The sequence below is a fragment of the Fusarium subglutinans genome, assembly GCF_013396075.1.
Source record: "Fusarium subglutinans strain NRRL 66333 chromosome Unknown NRRL66333_c0000264, whole genome shotgun sequence".
Lineage (NCBI taxonomy): Eukaryota > Fungi > Ascomycota > Sordariomycetes > Hypocreales > Nectriaceae > Fusarium > Fusarium subglutinans.
Genome location: NW_023502327.1, coordinates 1 through 20,476, shown reverse-complemented (window position 1 = coordinate 20,476; position 20,476 = coordinate 1). Strand labels below are relative to the sequence as shown.

The 20,476-nt window shown below is 48.9% G+C and overlaps 4 protein-coding genes across 4 annotated transcripts; 3 read left to right on the top strand and 1 right to left on the bottom strand.

Moving 5' to 3' along the window:
- Nucleotides 1-4,097: 4,097 nt before the first annotated feature.
- Nucleotides 4,098-6,251, top strand: FSUBG_12359 (tyrosine phosphatase PPS1; the record flags this gene model as incomplete). Its single annotated transcript, XM_036677138.1, has 2 exons — nt 4,098-5,883; nt 5,944-6,251. 2 exons carry the CDS (start codon nt 4,098-4,100, stop codon nt 6,249-6,251), a joined length of 2,094 nt encoding a protein of 697 aa, XP_036532161.1.
- An 821-nt stretch (nt 6,252-7,072) lies between these two features.
- Nucleotides 7,073-8,615, bottom strand: FSUBG_12358 (autophagy protein; the record flags this gene model as incomplete). The annotated part of the gene is made up of 4 exons (XM_036677137.1): nt 7,073-7,121; nt 7,175-8,286; nt 8,339-8,493; nt 8,555-8,615. 4 exons carry the CDS (start codon nt 8,613-8,615, stop codon nt 7,073-7,075), a joined length of 1,377 nt encoding a protein of 458 aa, XP_036532160.1.
- A 1,258-nt stretch (nt 8,616-9,873) lies between these two features.
- Nucleotides 9,874-13,326, top strand: FSUBG_12357 (Leucine carboxyl methyltransferase 2; the record flags this gene model as incomplete). Its single annotated transcript, XM_036677136.1, has 7 exons — nt 9,874-9,942; nt 10,011-10,234; nt 10,293-10,663; nt 10,722-11,752; nt 11,835-12,467; nt 12,522-12,818; nt 12,877-13,326. The coding sequence occupies 7 exons, from the start codon at nt 9,874-9,876 to the stop codon at nt 13,324-13,326; spliced, it is 3,075 nt and encodes a 1,024-aa protein (XP_036532159.1).
- Nucleotides 13,327-16,880: 3,554 nt separating this feature from the next.
- Nucleotides 16,881-19,767, top strand: FSUBG_12356 (signaling ykoW; the record flags this gene model as incomplete). Its single annotated transcript, XM_036677135.1, has 5 exons — nt 16,881-17,041; nt 17,106-17,160; nt 17,225-17,731; nt 17,795-17,980; nt 18,031-19,767. The coding sequence occupies 5 exons, from the start codon at nt 16,881-16,883 to the stop codon at nt 19,765-19,767; spliced, it is 2,646 nt and encodes an 881-aa protein (XP_036532158.1).
- Nucleotides 19,768-20,476: the final 709 nt, after the last annotated feature.

Here is a 20,476-nt window from a genome sequence, read left to right as displayed (position 1 = left end):
GTGGCCTCCTGCATCTAGTGTTTCTGGTGTGATGGGCGATCATGTCAGCAATCACGATGCATTTCAGCAATAGAAAGGGCAGGTACTTTTGAGATCACACATATAACTTAATGCGCCTCACGGTTAGTCTATCTCATCCATTCGGACACCACAACGCCCAACAACTCACGCATATTGCTCTAAGAAAACTGAGTCAGCCTTGGCAAGTGAAACACGCGCTTATTAATGCCTACCTGGATATATCCTGGGATAAGGGAACAGCACAGGCAAGTCACTAGAGGATGTGAGTAAAAGGGGTGCCCCGAGGCGAAAGGATGCCGTACTCGATATTGAACTTCATGACGACCCGATGGCTAACTACCGGGGCAAGCCCTCGGCGAAGTACTGCAGGTAAAAGAAATGGGTAGCGACAAAGATGGCGGAGGACGTGAGGCGTGACGTGACTTCTGTGTGATCAAAGCTGAGCGTCGCGAGGTCACGTGCGGGGTCGCTGATGTCACCGAGCCAGCTGTCGGTGAGGACCAATTACACCGAAGGGCATCCCCACCAAGGTGAAGGTGAAGATGAAGCAAGTCATCAGGATGTCAGGGAAATGAATTGAATCATCTGTGCTTCCATACTTTAGATAGTTTCATACGAATCACTGAAAAGGTAATGCCCCGGAAATTAATATTGCTGGCTTAGAAGAACTACGCATATTGCCATATGCCAGCTTGGGACATCCGAGAGCATGTAACAAACAAGTCATCCCTCTCTCACTCTCACTACCATAGGACTCAGGTATACGCACACACAATAAAGTGGCCAATCACTAAGGCTGCGTATAATGGCCCATCGAGGCATTGTAAACCTTAGTTATTTCTTGTTACAGGTTTATCAAGGCTCGCTCCAAATATCCACTTAAGCAAAACATGAGGTACAGAGAGAATGAACTACGGTGCAACATGACTTTCTGTGAGCGTAGTCTTCTGAGCAGCCCCTGAGACAGAATTTGCTGATTGCTATAGGTAACTTATATCAGATGGTCATCCGCGATGAGATAACGAAGTTAGGGACATAAAGATCTCCACGCGACGAGGTTGTGTGAAGGGTCAAAGGTCTGGCGTAACCTTGTCACTTATTAGTGGCCTGGCCGCTAGAAAGATGCTCGATATGTTTGACATTGAGTCGCAGGTTTGACTCCTCTTCTGGTATCGTAGATGAACGAGACCCAATGCCGGTAGTTCGAGACCTCTGGATGCTAATCTGAATAAGGAGATGCTCTGGGGTCTTCGTGGGTTAGGGGTGGAGTCCGGAGAAGGACGCTTGCCAGCCATGATGATTCCTAGGATACCTTGGGTAAGGTAGGATAAGCAAGGTACTGTACCAGTATGTACTGCTGATCGTGTGATGTGACTCTGGGAATAGGTATGTATTGTGGGTTCATGATAGATATAGTCAGGGACCACGGATAGTTCATGACGCTTGCCGATGAATAAATTGTATGGATGAATATTTGATATATTGTGGGCAAGTTCGTCAAGGGCGTTTTTTCATCCCTGGCTAAGATGTTAACGCAAAGGAAGACGGACTGTAGGAGAGCAATTGGAGGTCTGTTGCGAATTGGGCGGCACAAGAAGCATTAAGTTTAGGGTATGATTAGAAAACATGCACTTCTATATTAACTGCATACAAATAACGGGGCTACGTAGCCTGATTGGCTAGCTAAAAACCCGCTACCCTACCCACTAAGTTACTTTTTAACCTTTTTAATAGAAATTTAGTCTTTAAAATAAAATATAAAATATTTTTAAAATTATTATATTAAAAATAACTAAATAGAAATTTTAATAAATTTTAATTCTATTTTATAAAGCTAAGTTTAGTTTTATAAAATAAGGTTAAGACTTATACTTTATAAGCCTTCTATAAGTTAGTAAGTAATGCACTGTAATATCCTTGTAATTTAGTAGCTTATATACTGTAAGGTACCTGCTTTCTTTACTAAAAAGGTAGGTATTAGGTCATTTTACAGGGGTACATTGGGTATGTTTTCTAATCGCGACCTAAGTTTAAGGTGGTAGGGAGAACAAGAGAGTGGAGTCCAGGGAGCTCTCCCTCGGGGAGCAAGAAAACACCGGACCTTGATAGAAGGTGTTAAAATAAACTTAGTAAAGGGCACCCTAAACTTAGGCTAGGCTTACCTAAATATTTTTATTACTTAGGGTCAGGGGCCTGTGTTTTCTTTCCTCCCCTAGGCTCTGTCCTCCACTGCCCTTGGCGCAGGGCGCTAATGCACCGCGGCTTCCTTTGTCTTGGCTACCTTAGGTACCTAGCTAGGTAGGTAGCTTGGGTCTGGCCCGTATCCGTAGTGCCCCTCACTGAACTTTGCCTTAAAACTGGCCTCACATTGCCCCAACATCACCTCACATTGGCATATGGTTGACGATGCGAACATCTCGTGTTCTTGAGCGCATCTAATACCAGTAAGTCCTCATCTACCTTAGTACTAATCTACTGTATAGGTTGATACCTAATCCTTGTGCATTACACACAACGTCTGATAACCTCAATCATGTATCACTGTCTCAGCCAATCAAGTTGAGACTCTTGGTTGTTCAGCCCGTGCTTCTGGATCTAAGGTGCACTGTGACCAAAGCCTAGCGCGATGTGGGAGGCAGTTCCCCGCTTCTGCACGTAGCTCCCCGCCAATTATAGCGGGAAGCCAACGCCAGCTCTCCACTGAAAGCCGGTGCTGGTCTTGCTTGATTGGTCCGTGCCCCTAAACCACCTGTGGTCGTTCGGCCACTATCACAACATTGCATTCCATGGATGGCTTGGGTTTGGAAGTTCTCTCAGCAAACACCAGCCAGCCGATATTCTTCGTAGATAGGTAACTGCAGACTGACCTTGTTCTTGGTAGGTGATGGTGCCTAGATAGATAACTCGGACATGCACTTGCGGGGTATAGGCTGAGGGAAACACTGTGCATCGCAGTACCTACGGGCGGCCACACCTTCGAAAGGGACTACCCTTATCAGTAATACCTATACCTACCTACATATGTACATACCTTACTTAGCATTCGCCATCCATGCACTCACTCACTCACTCACTCACTCACTCATCCAACCAACCGCGCTGCCAAACCACCCAACCAACAAAGCCAAAAACAGTACCGAAACCAAATCACCACCACCACCACCATTACGAAACCCTCCTCTATCGACTACCTATCCATCCGATTGCCGGCCCGTGGTCGTCCGTTCCCCTCTTCTCTACTCGACTCTCCTCCTTCATCTTCTTGGCCATTGTATTCATCTTATCTTCGACGACATTGCCTGGTATCTTCATGTCAGACTATTAACAACCCTCTCTGTGCCTCCCATTGTGTTTTTGCTCGCAACTGTCTCAATTCTGTCGCCTGCGGCCGTCGATCGACCATTTCGATAAACAGTGTCGATTCCCCCAAAGCGTCATCGCCTCGCTTACTGCTTTGTTATCTACTATCTTCTGTTGCGAGCTTCTTGGCGATTCGTACCCGGACTTCTCGATCGATATATTCTTCCATTGCAATTGCCATTGCCAGTGCCATTTCCTCGCGGCGGCATCGACGATATTGTACGTTCGGAACTAAGTCTTTACTTGACCATTCATAAACACAACTTCCTTCCCCTAATCCAATTCCCTGGGATCCATCATCCCATCCCGTAACCTCCATCCCTCATTCCACCCAGCGACTCGCTGTGGCTTATTTCCCTGTGCTCTGTCTCATATCCTGAGCCCAGGCATGTGCGACGATTGCCCATCGCCCGACCGTTTGCAGCAATAACAAATCTGTGTGTGCCTTGTCTATACTTGCATCTGTTTCCCCCAAAGGTCGGTCTTGAGGCTGAGTCGGAGAGGAAATTGCATTTCTAGTCTGAAAACGGCCTCGAAATACTGTCTGACCGTCCCTTCCAATTACTAGACACCCAATCTGGGCCATATTTTTTTTGTATAACATACCTACTGCTTTTGAACCCGCCCAGTCCTCCATTCGATAACGTCAGTCGGAACTGTTTCTTGCCATTACAAGCTGTCCAACATAAGCTACATATCTATCCCCTTTCGTTGATATGACTACCGTCGCCCTCGCTCGACCAATTCCGCCTCACCGTCCCTCGTCTACCGTAACTCCGCCACTCTCTCTTGAATCTAGCTCTAGTTCTACTTCGCCATGCTCAGTTCCCGTCCCCAATAAGCATCTTCCCATATGTCCTACTGGACCTGCTCGCCCGGACGAGCCTGATACTCCACCGCCATCACCTCCGTCTCAAGACCAGCTGCAACAGACCTCAGCTTTATATCCGCTTGACGGCTTCAAAAGACTCGAGTCGGGCGAGCTTTCTATTTATGAGCTTGATGCATCCAGCGTCGCCCAGGCCCTCGATGTTGCTTCACGACAACCGCTGCCTGATCCGGCTCTGGTTTTCCCATGGTTTCATGGTCTACACCCGCAGAACCATGTTCAACAGTCCTTCTTTGCTACTCGACGGCGGCCTCTTCGGCGCACCCCCTCTTGTCTGAGATCTGTCACTATTGTCAAAGCTGACGGAGATCTAAACTGCGCGCGGTTGAAGGGGGCGGTTGCTCCGAATGAGATCGTTCAAGCAAACAAACCCACTGAGTTTATAGATGCGGATCCTCGGGAGGGGTTTTCCGTGAGGAACTTCCAAATCCAGACAGTAAAAACTGCTGTTTTGTCGGACATAATCGTCTACGGTGGAGATTTGATCAAAGCTCGTAAAGTCGCATGGGACATCGCGGGAGCACAGAAGCGGTGGCGCGAAAGAAATGAGGATCAAGGTGTCTGGATGCCCGAGTATCATACTTTTGTTTGCACAAGCCCATTCTCGGAATTCGAAGAAAATCACACTGAAATAGTGGCCGTAGACGCCTCTAGCCACTTGACAGGCAATGTCCTTGATTTCTTCAACCAGGAGAGACGAGAGATGTGGGCCATGACGGAGGCATCCGAGTTTTCCAAGAACGTCTTCATGGGTCCTACGCCTGAGCAAGGAAGCCCTGAAGAGCAGAAGTATGACATTCTGATTGAGTGCAGCGATCTTGGTCGGCTGAACCCATTGGCTCTCCAGCTCATTGCCGAAAGCCCTGACGATGACAACAAGCAGCGATTCCTAGATTTCCCATCGTCGGGAAGTATTCTCCCACCGACTTGGTCACATTCCGAAGCAGACGGTATCCTTGAAACATGTAAATGGATCTACCATCTTGCCCATGGCTCGTATCCCGACCCTGAATCAGCATTGGGCACAGATGATCTGGATACCGAGGGAGACTCGCCTATGCCCTCAGACCAGCAACCTATCTTTGACGTCAAGCCTCGCAAGATCCTACTCCATTGCGCCGATGGCTATACTGAGTCGACTATGTTGAGCATCGCGTACTTCAGCTACAGTATGGGACGGCCTGTCCCTGAAGCATGGCTTGGACTCCACACTGAAAAGAAGCGGAATTTTTTCGCTTATCCCACCGATGTCGCACTATTAACCTCAATCACACCACGACTGCTCCGGGAGTCTCCTGTTTGCAAGGGCCTGAGCCTGACTGACATCACTCATTTGACCAGGGATGAGCCAAGCTGGTTTGCTGCCCTAGATGGATCATTCCCAAGTCGAGTTCTGGATTACATGTACCTGGGTAATCTGGGCCATGCCAATAATCCAGATCTCCTACGGGCCCTTGGCATCACTCAGATCCTGAGTGTAGGCGAGACAGCCATGTGGCGAGAGGGAGACCTTGAGGACTGGGGCAAGGAGAATGTTTGCGTGGTTCAGGGCGTTCAAGACAATGGCATTGATCCGTTGACCGAGGAATTCACTCGATGTCTCGAGTTTATTGGTAAGTTTTATACCACGGCAGAAGGCCATTGAACTTGCGGAAACTAATTGCGAGAAACAGATCGGGGTCGTCGAAATGGCACTGCTACATTGGTGCACTGCCGCGTGGGAGTTTCCCGAAGCGCTACTATCTGTATTGCCGAAGTGATGCGATCGAAGCAGATGTCTTTCCCTCACGCGTATTGCTATGTCAGAGCCCGACGCTTGAACGTAATCATTCAACCACATCTTCGATTTGCCTACGAACTGTTGAAGTACGAGGAGGCGCTCCAGCAGGACGGTGATCCAGACGCCGAAGTCAAACGAACCTTGGAGTGGGCAGAGATTGCACGGGAGATCGCACTCATGAACCGACCATATTCTCGATGAAGCTACATTGTTGGTGCATCCAGCAGTTTTCCACCATGTCCTTTGGTCGTGGGGTTGCTACTTAGCCACATGAGTTAACTGTATGAACCAGCTCCTGACACTTTGTTTGTTGATTCATTTCGCGCGTACCTGGAGTGCTTGTGGAATAGTTAATGCTGGGCATATTGATTGGTCTTTGGCAGACTGCGTTTTGGCATGAAAGAATGATTGGAGATTGGGAATGGGATCGGCGCTCGTTGGTCCTGGACAAGGATGGAAACCCTCAAAGGGTTGTTCTTGTGGGCGTTGCTTGGTAGCTGAGTTGCTTTATTTTCTGGCTTGTACCTGGGTTTGTGCCTTGTTATTTGTCCGTTTTTGGTCACGCAGGAATTATTGGATTTAGTGGATACAATGATGAACGACAATGGGTTATGATTGCTTTCGGTTGCTTTGGATGAATGCATATCTGCTCCTTCTTTGCCTTCTACGTACATACGGCAGAATTTATGTGGAGATCAATAAGTGTATGGCTAAGATGTAACTAATGTTGAAACTGCAATCTCCAGTGATAAAATATCCTCTACCAAAGTATTCCACCATCCGCCTGTTGCTTGTACCTTTGACGACACCCGTGGATGATGTTCGGAAGTATAACAAACAAACAAGGATATTAGAGAAAAGGATATCTCGCCGCAAATGAGATTATTAGTGTTGAAAAGATTCCAGACCCGATAAACGCCGGTAGCAATGCTTCCGCTCCATTAATCAACCTCGCTCAGAGCACAAGGTTGATCTGATATTTGTCGCACCAGTCTCTGTTGACCTTTCTTTGTAAGGCTCCGCTAGTTTCCATAACCTGAAGCGTCGCTTTTGTCGTCACCCTCCAGGACACTTTGACCTCGATAATCAGCACATTTGTCTTTTGGGATTGGAGGAGTACTTACGAGAATTGCCTGACCAGGTAACCTTCCCCGCCGTGTTCCATGTCAATATTGTAAACGTAAAAGCCGCCATCGCTAGTGACTACCATTACTTGAGGACTGCTACTACTCATCGCTACAACGCTTCGTAAGGGGCCCCCTGGAGCGTCACGTAGAGCCCTTGAAGTCCCCGAAGGGACTGTAGATTTTGGTATCTTGATATAAGCGAAATCGCGTAGAGGTTCCCACATTTCTGTCACGGATTGAGGTAGGTAGGACCCCACGACACCAGCAACCCCTCGGCCCATTATTTGTGAAGAGCGACGAAGCATACTGCTGAATGAGCCACTCTGTCTTGTATGACCTGCGCTGTTGCTGCTGCCTGCGCCATTTCCAGACGAAACAACATCAGAAGATTCGTTCTTGGGCGAGTCGCCTGCACTGGTGCCTGGGGATTCGGGGTCATCGAAGCTCCTTGCTCGAGGCCAACGATCCTGCCGCTGTGAGCCCGGTGATTCAATGGGCGCCCCAGCCGGTGTATTGTTTCCTGGAGGGGCTCCAAGTCGGAAGATATGAACCGTATCTGAAGTCGAAGAGACACATAATAGCGTCGAGCTCAGATTAAATGACATGCTGTAGATAGTGGATGGGTAGGTTCCACGTCGAAATTGATATAGCTTTTGGCCCTTTGGTACCGAAAAGACGCGTATGATAGTGCCTGTCTCGCTGGCTGTAGCGAGCAGAGTACCCTCATTATTGAGGCAAATGCAGCATAACGGCGAGCGATGCGCCTCGATGACGTTCACAGCTTTCAGGGTAAGAGTATCGAAGACCAACACTTCGCCTGATGTAGGCGCAACAAAGGCCGAGTGAGGAGGTGCGTGAGCAGGGCGCCGGGCGTCGGGATCCTCTCGAGGCTTGGGCAGCGGATAGGCGATGAAACAATTCTCGGAGGAAGGTGAGAGGGCGCATATGGCAGAAGGATTCGGCGAAGTTGGGATCGTATGCAGGAGGCTCATGTTGCTGATATCGTAGAGGTATATTTCATCCTCAAGAACCACCGCCAGGCGCTTTCGGTTCAATCGGACGGCTAGGACGGCCGAGGGAAAGGTAAGTTCGCAAATGACAGATGCTCTCTAGTACATTTGTGAGCAATGCGATCCCTTTTGACAGCAAGAGTTCCGGTACCTTAGTATTCTGAATTATGAGATGGCGAGGAGAGAGAATGAGAGCGACGAGGGAGGTAGAGAACAGCATCTCGATAATAGCAATGTTGCCATCGTCGCTGCTGAATATTCGAGAGAAAGGATCGGTATGGTAGATGCGAAAGCCCTTGGAAGTACCTACAAAGAAGAAGCGCAGTTAGCTACAGCCACACGAGGCCAGGGAGGTAGGCGGCCATACCAACAGCAAGACAGCTGTGGTCTTGATTGAAAGTGATAAAATTGAGGGTAGGAGTAGCCATGGCAGGTATCTGTAAGTCCCAGAAATCCTATTGCGACAAATACAATTGCTCTGTGAGACGTATCGCATGCGATTTCCGCTGGCAAGATAGGACCGAGCCTTTGCTTTGCGATATCGATTGCCCAGGCGCGACGGGGGGAAAGCGATGCAACAGAGGCAGCCGGCGAACAATTGCAGGTCGGTCGGTACCTTGCAGCGTAGGTATGTTAATGCAAATTACTTAACATGACACGAGTACGTGGTTCTCGAGGCTACCTAGGTTGACACTTTGGTTGGGATCAAGAGGTTAGGAATGACCGTCCGTGGAGCGCGCTGCAACAATCAAATGGATGGTGTCGGTGGGGGGACGCCGTTCAGGTGACCGCAAACGACAATAGGCGAACAGTGATGAGTGCGAGTGTATGCGTGAGCTGCCTTGCGTAGGTACTCAGATCGAAGCAGTCCAGGCCGATATGCAACAGGTACCTACCTACCTCTAGTAGTCAAAGCTCACGGTCTGATATGAATTGGTAGCAATGGTGTTGATAGAGGACAGTGCCCTGAGGCTGGGAGGAAGCTTGGTGCAGAGGTACCGTGCGTCTATCCAATCCAATAGGTACTTCTCCCAAACCTTAACTTCCACCGTGGATGGAGAGGGAGCTTCCCAAGCACTAATTCCCTGTAGGGAACTCCACTATCAACCAACCGCCAAAGTCAATCATCTAAGTCAACTTGCTGCAAGAACAGGAACAGTGGTGGAGAGAGAAGCGCAATGATATTTGTTTCTAGAAGCCCAGAACCAGTAGAAAGGATCAACTGAAGCCTGATATGTCTAAGAAGAACAACAAGATGGCCGAACCTGAGGTTGAGATCACGATGCCATTCAGCCTGGTCATCCTGGTGCCTTTTTTTGGCGTGTGACGTCGATTTTTCGCATGTCTCACACCAATCGTTGCCTGGTAGGTATCTAGCGGTTCAACCACTGCCTACCTAGGTATTGTACTACCTAGCCCAGGTCAATCTGATCAGCCACCTTAGGTACAAAGTACCACTCCACGCTAGACCTAAAGGAAATTACAACGGGCACAATTCACTAACAATTCTTTCTTTACATTGATTCTACCTTATCCGTGGACTGACTGTCTTGACGTTTGTATCCTTGGCACCTAACTACCCATACCTACTCTGTAAATGACATTCTTGTTGCCGGATTAACAGATAGAATCTTGCATTAGTGCCTTGGGCGTTTGACTTCGCGTTGCTGGCATAGCCTCATCAACATGGCCAAAGGAACCCCCCCGTCCACGAAAATGACCAGGACTCGAGCTCTGGACGACCTGATAATGGGAGTAAGTCGTTCACTTATCACCACACCTTGAACTGTTCATATGCTGAGCCGAAATTTGCACTTCTGTAGACAAATAGCAGTAGCATTGTTTCTAAGCGGAGCGTAGAAAGGCTCTACTACCCAGATGAACTGCACTTTTTCCGCTACTTCGTGGCCAAGTTCCAACGAAGAGCCCCTCTCATCAACCGTGGTTACTGGCTGAGGCTCAGAGCCATTGATGTGATCGTCCGCCAATTTGTCACCTCGCCGAAGCCTGGGCGCAAGAAGGTGGTTATCAACCTAGGAGCAGGAAGGTGAGTCACTAACTATCCCACTCCCCCTCGAGATATATATGCTCAGACACATCCACAGCGATGTTCTTCCATGGCAGTCGTACCATCGCTATGGTGACTCTTGTGAGAACACGTTATTCATCGATGTCGACTACCCGGATCTCATGCTCAAGAAGCGGGCTATTGTTCTCGGAACACCGCAGCTACGTGAGTTACTGGGTGACAGTCCGGCCATCAGCGAAAAGGCCACGGATCAGATACTCCTCCGTAGCGACAAGTATTGCCAGATCGGCTGTGATCTCAGGGAACTGGAGTCTCTTCGAAACTGCCTCGAGTCGTTCTTGAGCTTGGCTGAATGTTCTGTGTTGTTTGTTGCCGAAGTATCCATAACTTACATGGACACATTCTCGGCCGATGCTCTGGTTCGATGGGCTAGCTCTATTGGAAAAGGTAAAGAAATCTCCAAGTCGTTGTCGGAATGGTACAATTTAGACTGATCGAAAATAAGCCCAGTTCTGTCTTCTGGAACAGATTCTCCCCCACGGGCCTGAACACCCCTTTGCCAGCACAATGCTGAAGCATTTTAATAAACTCAATACATCCCTCAAATCGGTTGACAAATACCCAACCATAGAAAGCCAGCGCCGTCGCTTTCAGGAACGGGGTTGGAGCAGCGTCGTTGTCTGGGACCTTTGGGAGGTCTGGAATAGCGATTTGTTTCTTGACTCAACCGAAAGAGCTGCCCTTGACGACGTTGAACCTTTCGATGAATGGGAAGAGTTTGTCCTATTTTCAAGACACTATTTCGTGCTCCACGCCACGGCTTATCATAGAGATGAAGGAGGCGCGGGTCAATGTGGCCAAGTTGGTGTTTCCAACAAGCATGTCAAAGCAAATGTGACCTCATTAGGCTCTTTGGGCGCTTCCAAACGTCGATTTGGTGCGCCTCTGATAGCTTACAGTCCAGAGGGAGACAAGTATCTTATTAACGCTTTGGGGATGGGTATTAAAGCAAGACTCGATTCCTGCGATGTCTATTCTCTTCAGCGGGACAGTATGACTCTGGAGATATCACCTGCCGGACCAACTGCAAGACTCTGTCATGCAACTGTCGACATTGGACATCTTGGCACTTTACTTATTGGAGGTCGGGCTTCTCCATCAAAAGCTCTCAATGACTGTTATATCTTTAAGAAGGACTCCAACCGTTGGGAAAAGACCTTCGATCTCCCTGTACCACTGTTCCGGCACTGCGCTGTTCATTTGCCAGGCTCATCTCTTGCTCTTGTTCTTGGTGGCAAGATAGGACCTTCCGAGATTTCACCAGATTATTATGTGTTTCACCCTGTCAGGGGGTGGCTCAAATGTTCAGTGACCGGCGCCAAACCCAGCTCTACTTTTGGAGCACTTGCTGTTGCTTCACCAAGTCCCGGAAGCACGTATGGCACCTTCCAGGGACTGATGGCAGGTGGAATAAGTATATATGGTAAAATCAACGAGCAGGCTTATTTCTGGACTATCAATGTCTCGACCGATGTGGTATGTTGACTGTACACGAAAGACGGGTTGGCTATTTGCCAACTTGAGGAGCATCATGCTCAGTTTGCTGACGGAAACATAGCCACACATTCATTTTGAAATAGTCACTGACTCTCATGGCTACGCAAGGTCACTTTCAGTCTTTGGTGCCCAAACAGCAGGCGTGGAGTCCTTGCACTTCGTATGCGGCGGTGTGGGACAGGACCCATCTTCACAAGGCCAATCTATGACTTGCATTTCGGTCAAAGATAGGCACTTAGAAGTATTCAATGTCGATTTGAGAAATGATGCCGGGCGATTGCCTTTCATGGTTGGCTCTGCGACTGTTTCTTCTGGCTCTGAACTTGTTGTTTTGGGTGGAGGAGCGACCTGTTTCTCCATGGGAACATTCTGGGACACCGGCGTCTACAAGATCGACCTCACAAATCCTCTCTCGGAAGTGCCACATATCCAGCCGGCGAACTGTAGCCCAGTCTCAGTCAGCTACCAGGATTCGCCTAAACTTACGCATCAAACAACCACCATTGATTGGCATCAGCCGACTCTCAAACCCTCGATCAAGTCGATTGCGAGAATCAAGCTACAATCGAAATTGGACTTTGAACAACTGGTCGAGAACAGAAGGCCAGTCATCATCGAAAGCTTAGACCTGGGTGGCTGCGTGGATAAATGGAGCCCCGAATACATGATCCAGCGCGTAGGCCAGACGAAAGAGGTTTGTCCCTGAGTTTGCCCAAGCCTAGCCGCATCTACTGATATGAGATGCCAGATTGTTGTGCATGAATGTCAAAGTTCAACAGGCAAGATGGACTTCAATTCCAAGAACTTTCGTTATGTTACCGAACCATTCTCGGCGTTCATGGCCAAAGCCTCTAGAGGTGAAGCGGTGTATTTACGAGCTCTCTCGGAAACAAAGCCTACGGAGTCCCCAGCCAATCTCCAAGACGACTTCCCAACTCTTGCCGGCGACTTTCAGTTGCCAGAAGAACTTAGTTTGATCAGGGATCGGATGTTCAGTTCCGTGCTGAGGATATCCGGTCGAGCAAAGATGTGGCTACACTACGATGTGAGTAAAGGTGGAAATTATGAGTTGCCCCGTTTGGCTAATCAATCGAGGGCTTCAGGTCATGGCAAACGTCTATACTCAGATCCAAGGTTCAAAGCGAATGGTTCTCCTACCTCCAACGGACGTTAGCAATCTGGCATTTGCGCCGGGTGCATCAAGCTCAAGTCTTGATGTTTTGTCAGCCCTAGACAAGCAGGAGTTGGTGTCGACGACCAATCCGTACGAAGCTATTCTTAACCCGGGTGATCTCCTATACATTCCAGCGATGTGGCTTCATACCGCTAGCCCAACCACCGATCTCAGCATCGCGGTCAATGTCTTCTTTCGTGACCTGGACAGCGGTTATTCAACAGGCCGAGATGTGTATGGTAACCGGGATCTGGCAGCGTACGAGAAGGCACGGCAAGACATTGGCCGGATCGTAAAGAGCTTTGACCGTCTGCCATCTGAACTCCGTGATTTCTACCTAAAAAGACTCGCCGATGAGCTGCTTCACAAACAGCACTGATGAAAGAACTGATAGACGGACCCGAACGACCGGAGGCGGAAGGCGATAAGACTCTGTGAGTAAAGATCACGCACGCCCTTGGCCCCATGCGCTACGTTTCGCGCCATCAGCGAATCTACGAGGACCCTGCTCGGGCTGTCTTTAATAAGCTCGAGAGAACGCTGCGGGTGAACTCAACGTTTACCGTTGAGACGAAATTTGATTCAATGAGACGGATTGTCTTTGGCTAGAGTCAATCGGTCCCCGGGGCTAAGGTTGACCACTGATGGTAGAATATATCGCATGCCCACCCACCAGGACTCTCCTATTAGGCTATTACGAGGTTCGAGCACACTAAAAACTTCATGATTACGCTTGTGTTTGCATATCACGGATGCATCTCTCGAATGGGAACGCTTCTCCATGCCACAGTGCTGTTTGCCCCTTGCAGAAGCGTCGGCTATGAGCCCCGAAGCCCGCCTAACACCTAACTTAGCTCGCTAGACGGACGAGCTGAAGCAGATATGTACTAGCTAATTCTCAGATCCACATTCAATGTCCCCTTCGATCGTGCGCTTATCCGATGGATCTTGGAAAGGCTATAAGCGACGCTATGATCATTAACAAGCCTGAAACCTCCCGGAGCCTGTAAAGAGACACAGGGGCTTTCCGGCTTGATTATTGCATATATATTTAGCGTAAGACGCATCGATCTGGTGATGCCAGCCTGTATTTGGGACGAGGAAACATGTAGAACTTCAAAAGACCTTGGTTGAAGCATGTTAAAAAAGAATGCTTTGTCTTTGTGGATCACATAACCTAGCGCTGCAGCTAAAGTGAGATATTCCCGGGCCCTGATTGTCGCCAACCGGCATCACGAAAAAAAAAAAAAAAAAAAAAAAAAAAGGAACCTGCTGGCCACATCATTACGTTGCGTTGGAACAATACATCAAACAGTGACTGTACGGCCCAGGATATGGTGTCTCCCCACAGTACATACTCACAGGCGATAGCATGATGGTCAGCTTGCTACACTCGCGCCATGACAAGTCATTGGAACCCTTGAAGGCCTGAAGGGCTATCTCGCGATTAGAGTTTACAACAAGGGAGAGCAAGACAAGAGGGAGGTGAAGGGCTTCCTTTCCGGATAGTTTAACGTGATCCACTCGACTGAACGACTGAGCGTTGGTGGCATTGCATTCCAGTCTGAGATCTGAGCTCTCAGACACTATCTCAAGTACGTACCGAGTACCGAGGATTCTTGGAGCTACCTGACCTACCTTACCTCTTGGCAACGCATGCCCCCTCCCGTCCGTGCCTAGAATGAGACCGAGGCTTATAATTGAAGCAGGCTGTGACGACGCGGCGGGAGAACCGAAACCAAAAAGCTTAACGCACGCGGAATAGATGGGAGAGAGTCGAGCATCGTGTCAGCAGCACTGAGCTTTGAAGCTTGGCGGCTATCGAGATCATAAAGCAAACCTGGTCACCAAAGAAAACTCAATTGCATCATTGAGTCGGCACCATACCTTGCCTTGCAGTGAACACTATCGGCAAAGCCAAAAACATATGCAACTTGGAAGATAGACAGACAATGCCAATGCCAATGCCATTGCACATCCATCTCTCCAGATGGTTAAGGCCGGCCGACTCTTCCGCCCCTCTCCGAAAGGTGTTCCAAGAGCAACCTTACGCAAGACAGACGCCATCAAATTAATTACTATGTGGCTGTGCCGTGCTGTGCCGTGCCGTGCTGTGCTGTGTTGTGTTATAGTTAACTGCTATTAGCTGAGCTTGTCCTCAATTTCGGCGACATGGCAACAGACACCAACACAGACACACACAGTGACACAAATATAACACGTTGGCTTATCAATTCCGCAAGCCACTGGCTTGCAGATCAAGACTCGAAGGGATTCTGCAACACGATGCCCCAGGACATGTAGCCAACGAGACTAGTGATGAGAGGGGAAACAGAAACAAACTGCGGGTGAGATCTGACCACCTAGTCAAGGAATCCTAGCTTGCGATATCCGTACCCAGACATCAGGATCTTGAATCGACGTTGTGTCGCTAATAATAAAGTTTAACAACAAACGAGCTCAGACCGCGCACACAGACACACTGCATTACATACAATACAGCACATACAGTATGTACAATGCAGGGCAATGGGGGCATTTATCCTTGCCACTTCAGATTTCCATCTCATTACCATTTGTAATTTCCCGGCAATATGGTAAAGCCGGATCCTCTTAGTTGCTTGTCCTCAGCGCAGGTTCCCAGACGTCCGGTTTAGAGGGAAACACTTGTGCCTCGGCCAGCATTTCATTGTTAGGGTGGACAATGCTAAAGGAATGGAAGCAAAGATGCAAGATAAGCGATAGATCTGTTTGCTCAATCGCCCTTTGGCTTGGTCTGGATGACCTGTATCTTTTCTTCTTTTACCTGTGCCCTTGCTCATGACATCAATGCAGCCAATGCTGGCTGAAAGTGAACAAATAGCGGCATGAGCTCTTTTTTGCACATACTGTACTTTACCAAGCCTGCAACTTCAAGTCCCGAATACTCCGGCCTCGACGAATCGCAAGGCGTGAAACTCGAGGGTCGAGGTGCTGTGAGACACCTAGCTACGGTATGCCGTGATGTGTTCCCCGCTCTCCCTGCAGGTCTGATCCAAGTCATCTTGGGTCCTTAGCACACCCACCCCCTGCACTCAGCTCTCCGTCCCCTTGCTTGCTTGCTTGCTTTTCCCTGACAGGAAGGCAGACAGGGGAGAAAGAGCATGATCGGCTATCCAGCACTGGTCCCAAGAACCTGGTAAAATGATCTGAATATCTCTTGGTAGCAAACGTCGATGTCTTTGCAGATCCAGAATCGCCATGGATGTTGACTACAGTATAGTACAGAACCTGCTTGGTGCAATGCTCTGTCTTGTAGAACCCACAAGACGAGTTTCAGACCAACTCTATGCTATCGCCTCTTGTCCAACCCTTCGTCATCCCCGAGGAAGCAACTCGATCACGCTAGCAGGTTGGCGAGATATGTTGACAGCCTCCGGCACTAATCTCGAGAACTTAATGCCCGTTGTACGAAATTCGGGAACCATGGCTTGTCTTAGCGCCCATCTTAATGAAGCAGGGAAGCCATCAAGCCACAGCTGGGCGGCCACCATGCTCCATTGGTCCAAGACCCGGGGCCCTCAAAAGAGATCGCACTTACTAGCTAGCACCTTTGGCTCTTGTTGAGCGCCAAGCATCTCATTGTCCACGTCTTGTCTCTTTGTAGCAACCAGAATGCAGGCTTCTCCCTTGTGTTGGATCCAGAAACCCCAGCTGCTGAGTGGACGGCCAGCTCGCCTCAAGGCCTTAATGCCTATCCGCAGTGGCTAGACCAATATGGCAAACTCCACCAGAGACAGCCCTCGGGTCCTCGTCCTCGCTACCTGACATGCGGGCGGGTGTCAGTTAAGAACATCTGTTGTCCCAGATGGCTTTCCTGTCTTGTCTGAAACCTTTGCTTTCCTCAAATACGGCAGCAGCAATTTGTCGATGCTCTTCCACATACCTGCTACCATGTCTACGGAAGAGTTGCTGCAGCGGTATCAAGGTCATATCGTACCTCAGAGCTACAATGCTGGGTTCGTTGCCCTGAGTTATGTCGTCAGCCTGGTCGGCGCTGGTTCGACCCTGGAGCTCATCAATCGAAGAACCGGTCTAAGGGGTCTGTTCAATCAGTATGTCTCTACCTTGATAACCAAATCCCCAGATTTCTCCACACAAGGGTCCTGACCAAAACAGCCTCCTGCTCATGAGCTCAGCAGTTACGATGGGTGGAGTATCTATTTGGTGTATGGTAAGTCGGGTTGCGCCTTATTTCAAAGTACCTGGTTAGACTTATCGTCTCTTTGTTTCTGTAGCACTTTATCGGAAACAGAGCCATTGATCTCGCCGACGGACAGCCAGAATTGCAGGTTGCCTATTCAAGCGGCTTCACTGCTATATCTTTCTTCGTCCCCATAATAGTTCTTCTCGCTGCCTTCATGGCCGTTGGCACCAACAACGTCGTTTCATGGTGGAGGCTTGTCGCAGGTGGTGTACTCTGCGGGACTGCGGTCTGCGGGATGCACTACCTTGGCAATGCTTCTATCAACAACTATACGTGCGTGTACCAGCCGTCATACGTCATCGGATCGGCTATCATCGCCATTGTTGCAAGTAATGTGGCATTGGCCATGTTTTTCGTGTTTCGGGCAATGTGGGCGAATGCCTGGTGGAAGCGAGTCATCTCAGCCGTAGTCCTCGCCGGGGCTGTATCTGGGATGCACTGGTGCGCTTCCGTGGGCACTCGTTATCGACTGAAGAGTATCAAGCCCAACGGCAACGAGCCATCGAGGACAGGGACCGTTGTTGTTGTCATTTGTTTGGTAAGTACACAGACGCCCCGGTCTCTTGTAATGTCAAGAGCAAGGAGTGCTAACACAGAACAGTCATTAGGAGCCTGCTTCATCATTGCCACTTCGGCTATTCTTCGAGCTAGGAACATGAGAAGGTCCGCCCTTCGTGCCCAGCAGATCACTCTTGCAGCAGCAGTCTTCGATAAAGGAGGAAGGATTCTCGTTGACCCCGATGGATACATTCCAAGCACCGTGGTGACTGATTCTTTCCTGGAAAAGGTAAGACTAGACTCCGGCCAGGTTGTCGCAAATCATGCTAAACATAGCAGAATGCAAAGGAGGGTTTTAATACCGGTCACCCGCTATTCCATTGGATGTACCAAGCATCAAGAAACTGGAACATGATATGGAGCCTTGTTGGGGGGATGAGACAACATGTGTCACAACTTCCACATTCCCGCACTCATAAAGATGGACGACGAGGTATCCAGCTTGTGAGCGAACATGGCGAGACTATCGACAGCTATGACATGATATTCCGAGAGCTTTTTTGTCTCGCCGCAGCTGCTCTTGCTGATAGACTTCGTGCGGACTTGACATCCATCGGAGTCTTGTGGGATCAAATCCTGCCCACAGGTGCCAACGGTAGACGGCCTCGGCCCCAACTGCGCAAGCAATCAAATGCTGGGACAGGCTTGGAAGGCAGTGACGCTAACGAGGAGGTCCAGAACAGCCTGGACATCACGGAGAAGGGCTTGCATATAGAGAACCACGATTATGGGCGGGGATCTCTAATGTTCCTTGTCCAGCGTTCCGAGTCCGTTCGCGATACCGAGCGGCTAGTATCCACTGGATATCGGTTTGCCGAGTTGCATCAAGTCAGCGACCTCATCAAATCGAGTATGCAGATCAAAACACATGACTTTGAGACAAAACTGAGGGAGATGGCTACATATACAAGTGGACATAATCACATCCGCCAAGGAACTCACCTGGGTTTCTTTGCCGTCCGAGCTCGTGTGAGTTCTGGCTTCGAAGTCTTGGTGAGGAAAGGTGCACGCCATTTACTCCCATCGATGCCCTTCCCTTTTGAGAATCTTGAAGACTGGCAAATGCACTACCTCAGGAGGTTCGAGAACGTGCCAGTATCCAAGATCGTGGAGAAGTGCAAGGAAGACTCTCAACGGAGTGATCGAGAGGCTGAGTTCGCTGGGCAGATTGCAGATACCATCAAAGCGTTGCGCGAATGGACACAGGAGCCCTTGCTCGAGGATGCACTTCTCACAACAACAGCATTCCGCATACCTTGTCGTGGGGATGAGAAGCGACTGGAGGCAACCATGATAGCTGTGAGACTGGTGATTCCCATTCACTCGGTATTATCAAGCCCCAACTGCGAGTTTGTGCCGCTTAGCTTTTTCAGGATGCGGCAAGTATCGACCCAGTCCTATCAGGAGTTTACTCGAGGGCTGCACCAGGAGTTTGGTCACATCGCGAAGACGGCGAAGCGCCAAGAGGGCTCCCAGAATAGGATCAGCCCCTCTTTGTCTAGTCGGTGGCCGTTCGGGCGGTCAGAGACGACGCGAAGTTTACGAACTAGAGGAAAGTCGCTCTCAAGAATATCTGGGCGCGTTGTATCATTAAATGACTCGGCGAGGTCCAGCTCGACCATCAACCTTTGCTCGCCAGGGACTAACGCGCGAACGCAGTCCATCGACTCAGGGGAAGGATCGAGCACATACGTCCCGCGACAGGAGCCACTGCAAGCAACTCCATCATATGGTGGCATCATGGTGTTTCAAGAGATAACTGTAGATGTACAAGAAGGAGGTGAGACGGCTGCCAGGAAGACAAGTCACGGTTCTGAGGCCGACACAATAACAATTGAGAGAACAATATCCAAACCGTCAGCTGCAGTAGGTATCGAGCTGCAGTCAATGGGGCATTTCGGCGCCAACGATATTGGCACTCAGTTATCCAACGACATCGAGGCTGGTAAAGGGGGGCACAGCTATGTTACGTGTTTTGTTGATATCCTGTTTGCGAAGACGGTAGAGAGTCGCTAGCTAGAGAGGGGAGGGTACGGGTGCTGTTTACAATGTACGCGTGCATATCCAATGCATTGCGTGTTTCCTTGGCTTGTTTCTATTGGAGTGTTGGACAGCGAGGTTTGGTGTTTGCTTCTTGAGGAGTGGCTGGCGTTTGGTTTTTCGATTAATGGATGGCCAGGCAGACAGACAGACTTAGAAGAAGATATTGCTACAGAATGGAGCAAAAGAAATATGGTTGATAATCTCACTCTATAATTAAGACTTCAAGATTGAGATCAGAAGAGGAAGAGTTAGTAGTCAGTTAACTACTACATGTATTGATTGTTGATGGAGAAGCTTAGGTACTACCTAGGTACCTTAAGTTAGTACCTTAGGGACCGATTTAGGCACTTGGGCACTGTAACTGTTGAGAGGGATGTGTGTGTATTGACTGTGGCTAACTAAGGTCTCGGGCCGGGAGGTCTGGCTGATATATAAGGTAGGTGCCTGAGGTACCTTTAATATTACCCCTTAGCCAGGCTATAATAGTGCTATAAGTAAAGCTATTTATAAAATAATAATTGCCTTTTTTTTATTTTTTTAGTATTTTTTATATTAGTAGTACTTATAGATTAAGCTATTAAATAAATTAGCTATATAATTAATATATTAGTCTTTTTATTAGTTTATTTATTACTATTTTACTTATTTTAATATACTATATATTAAAATAGCCTATTTCTAT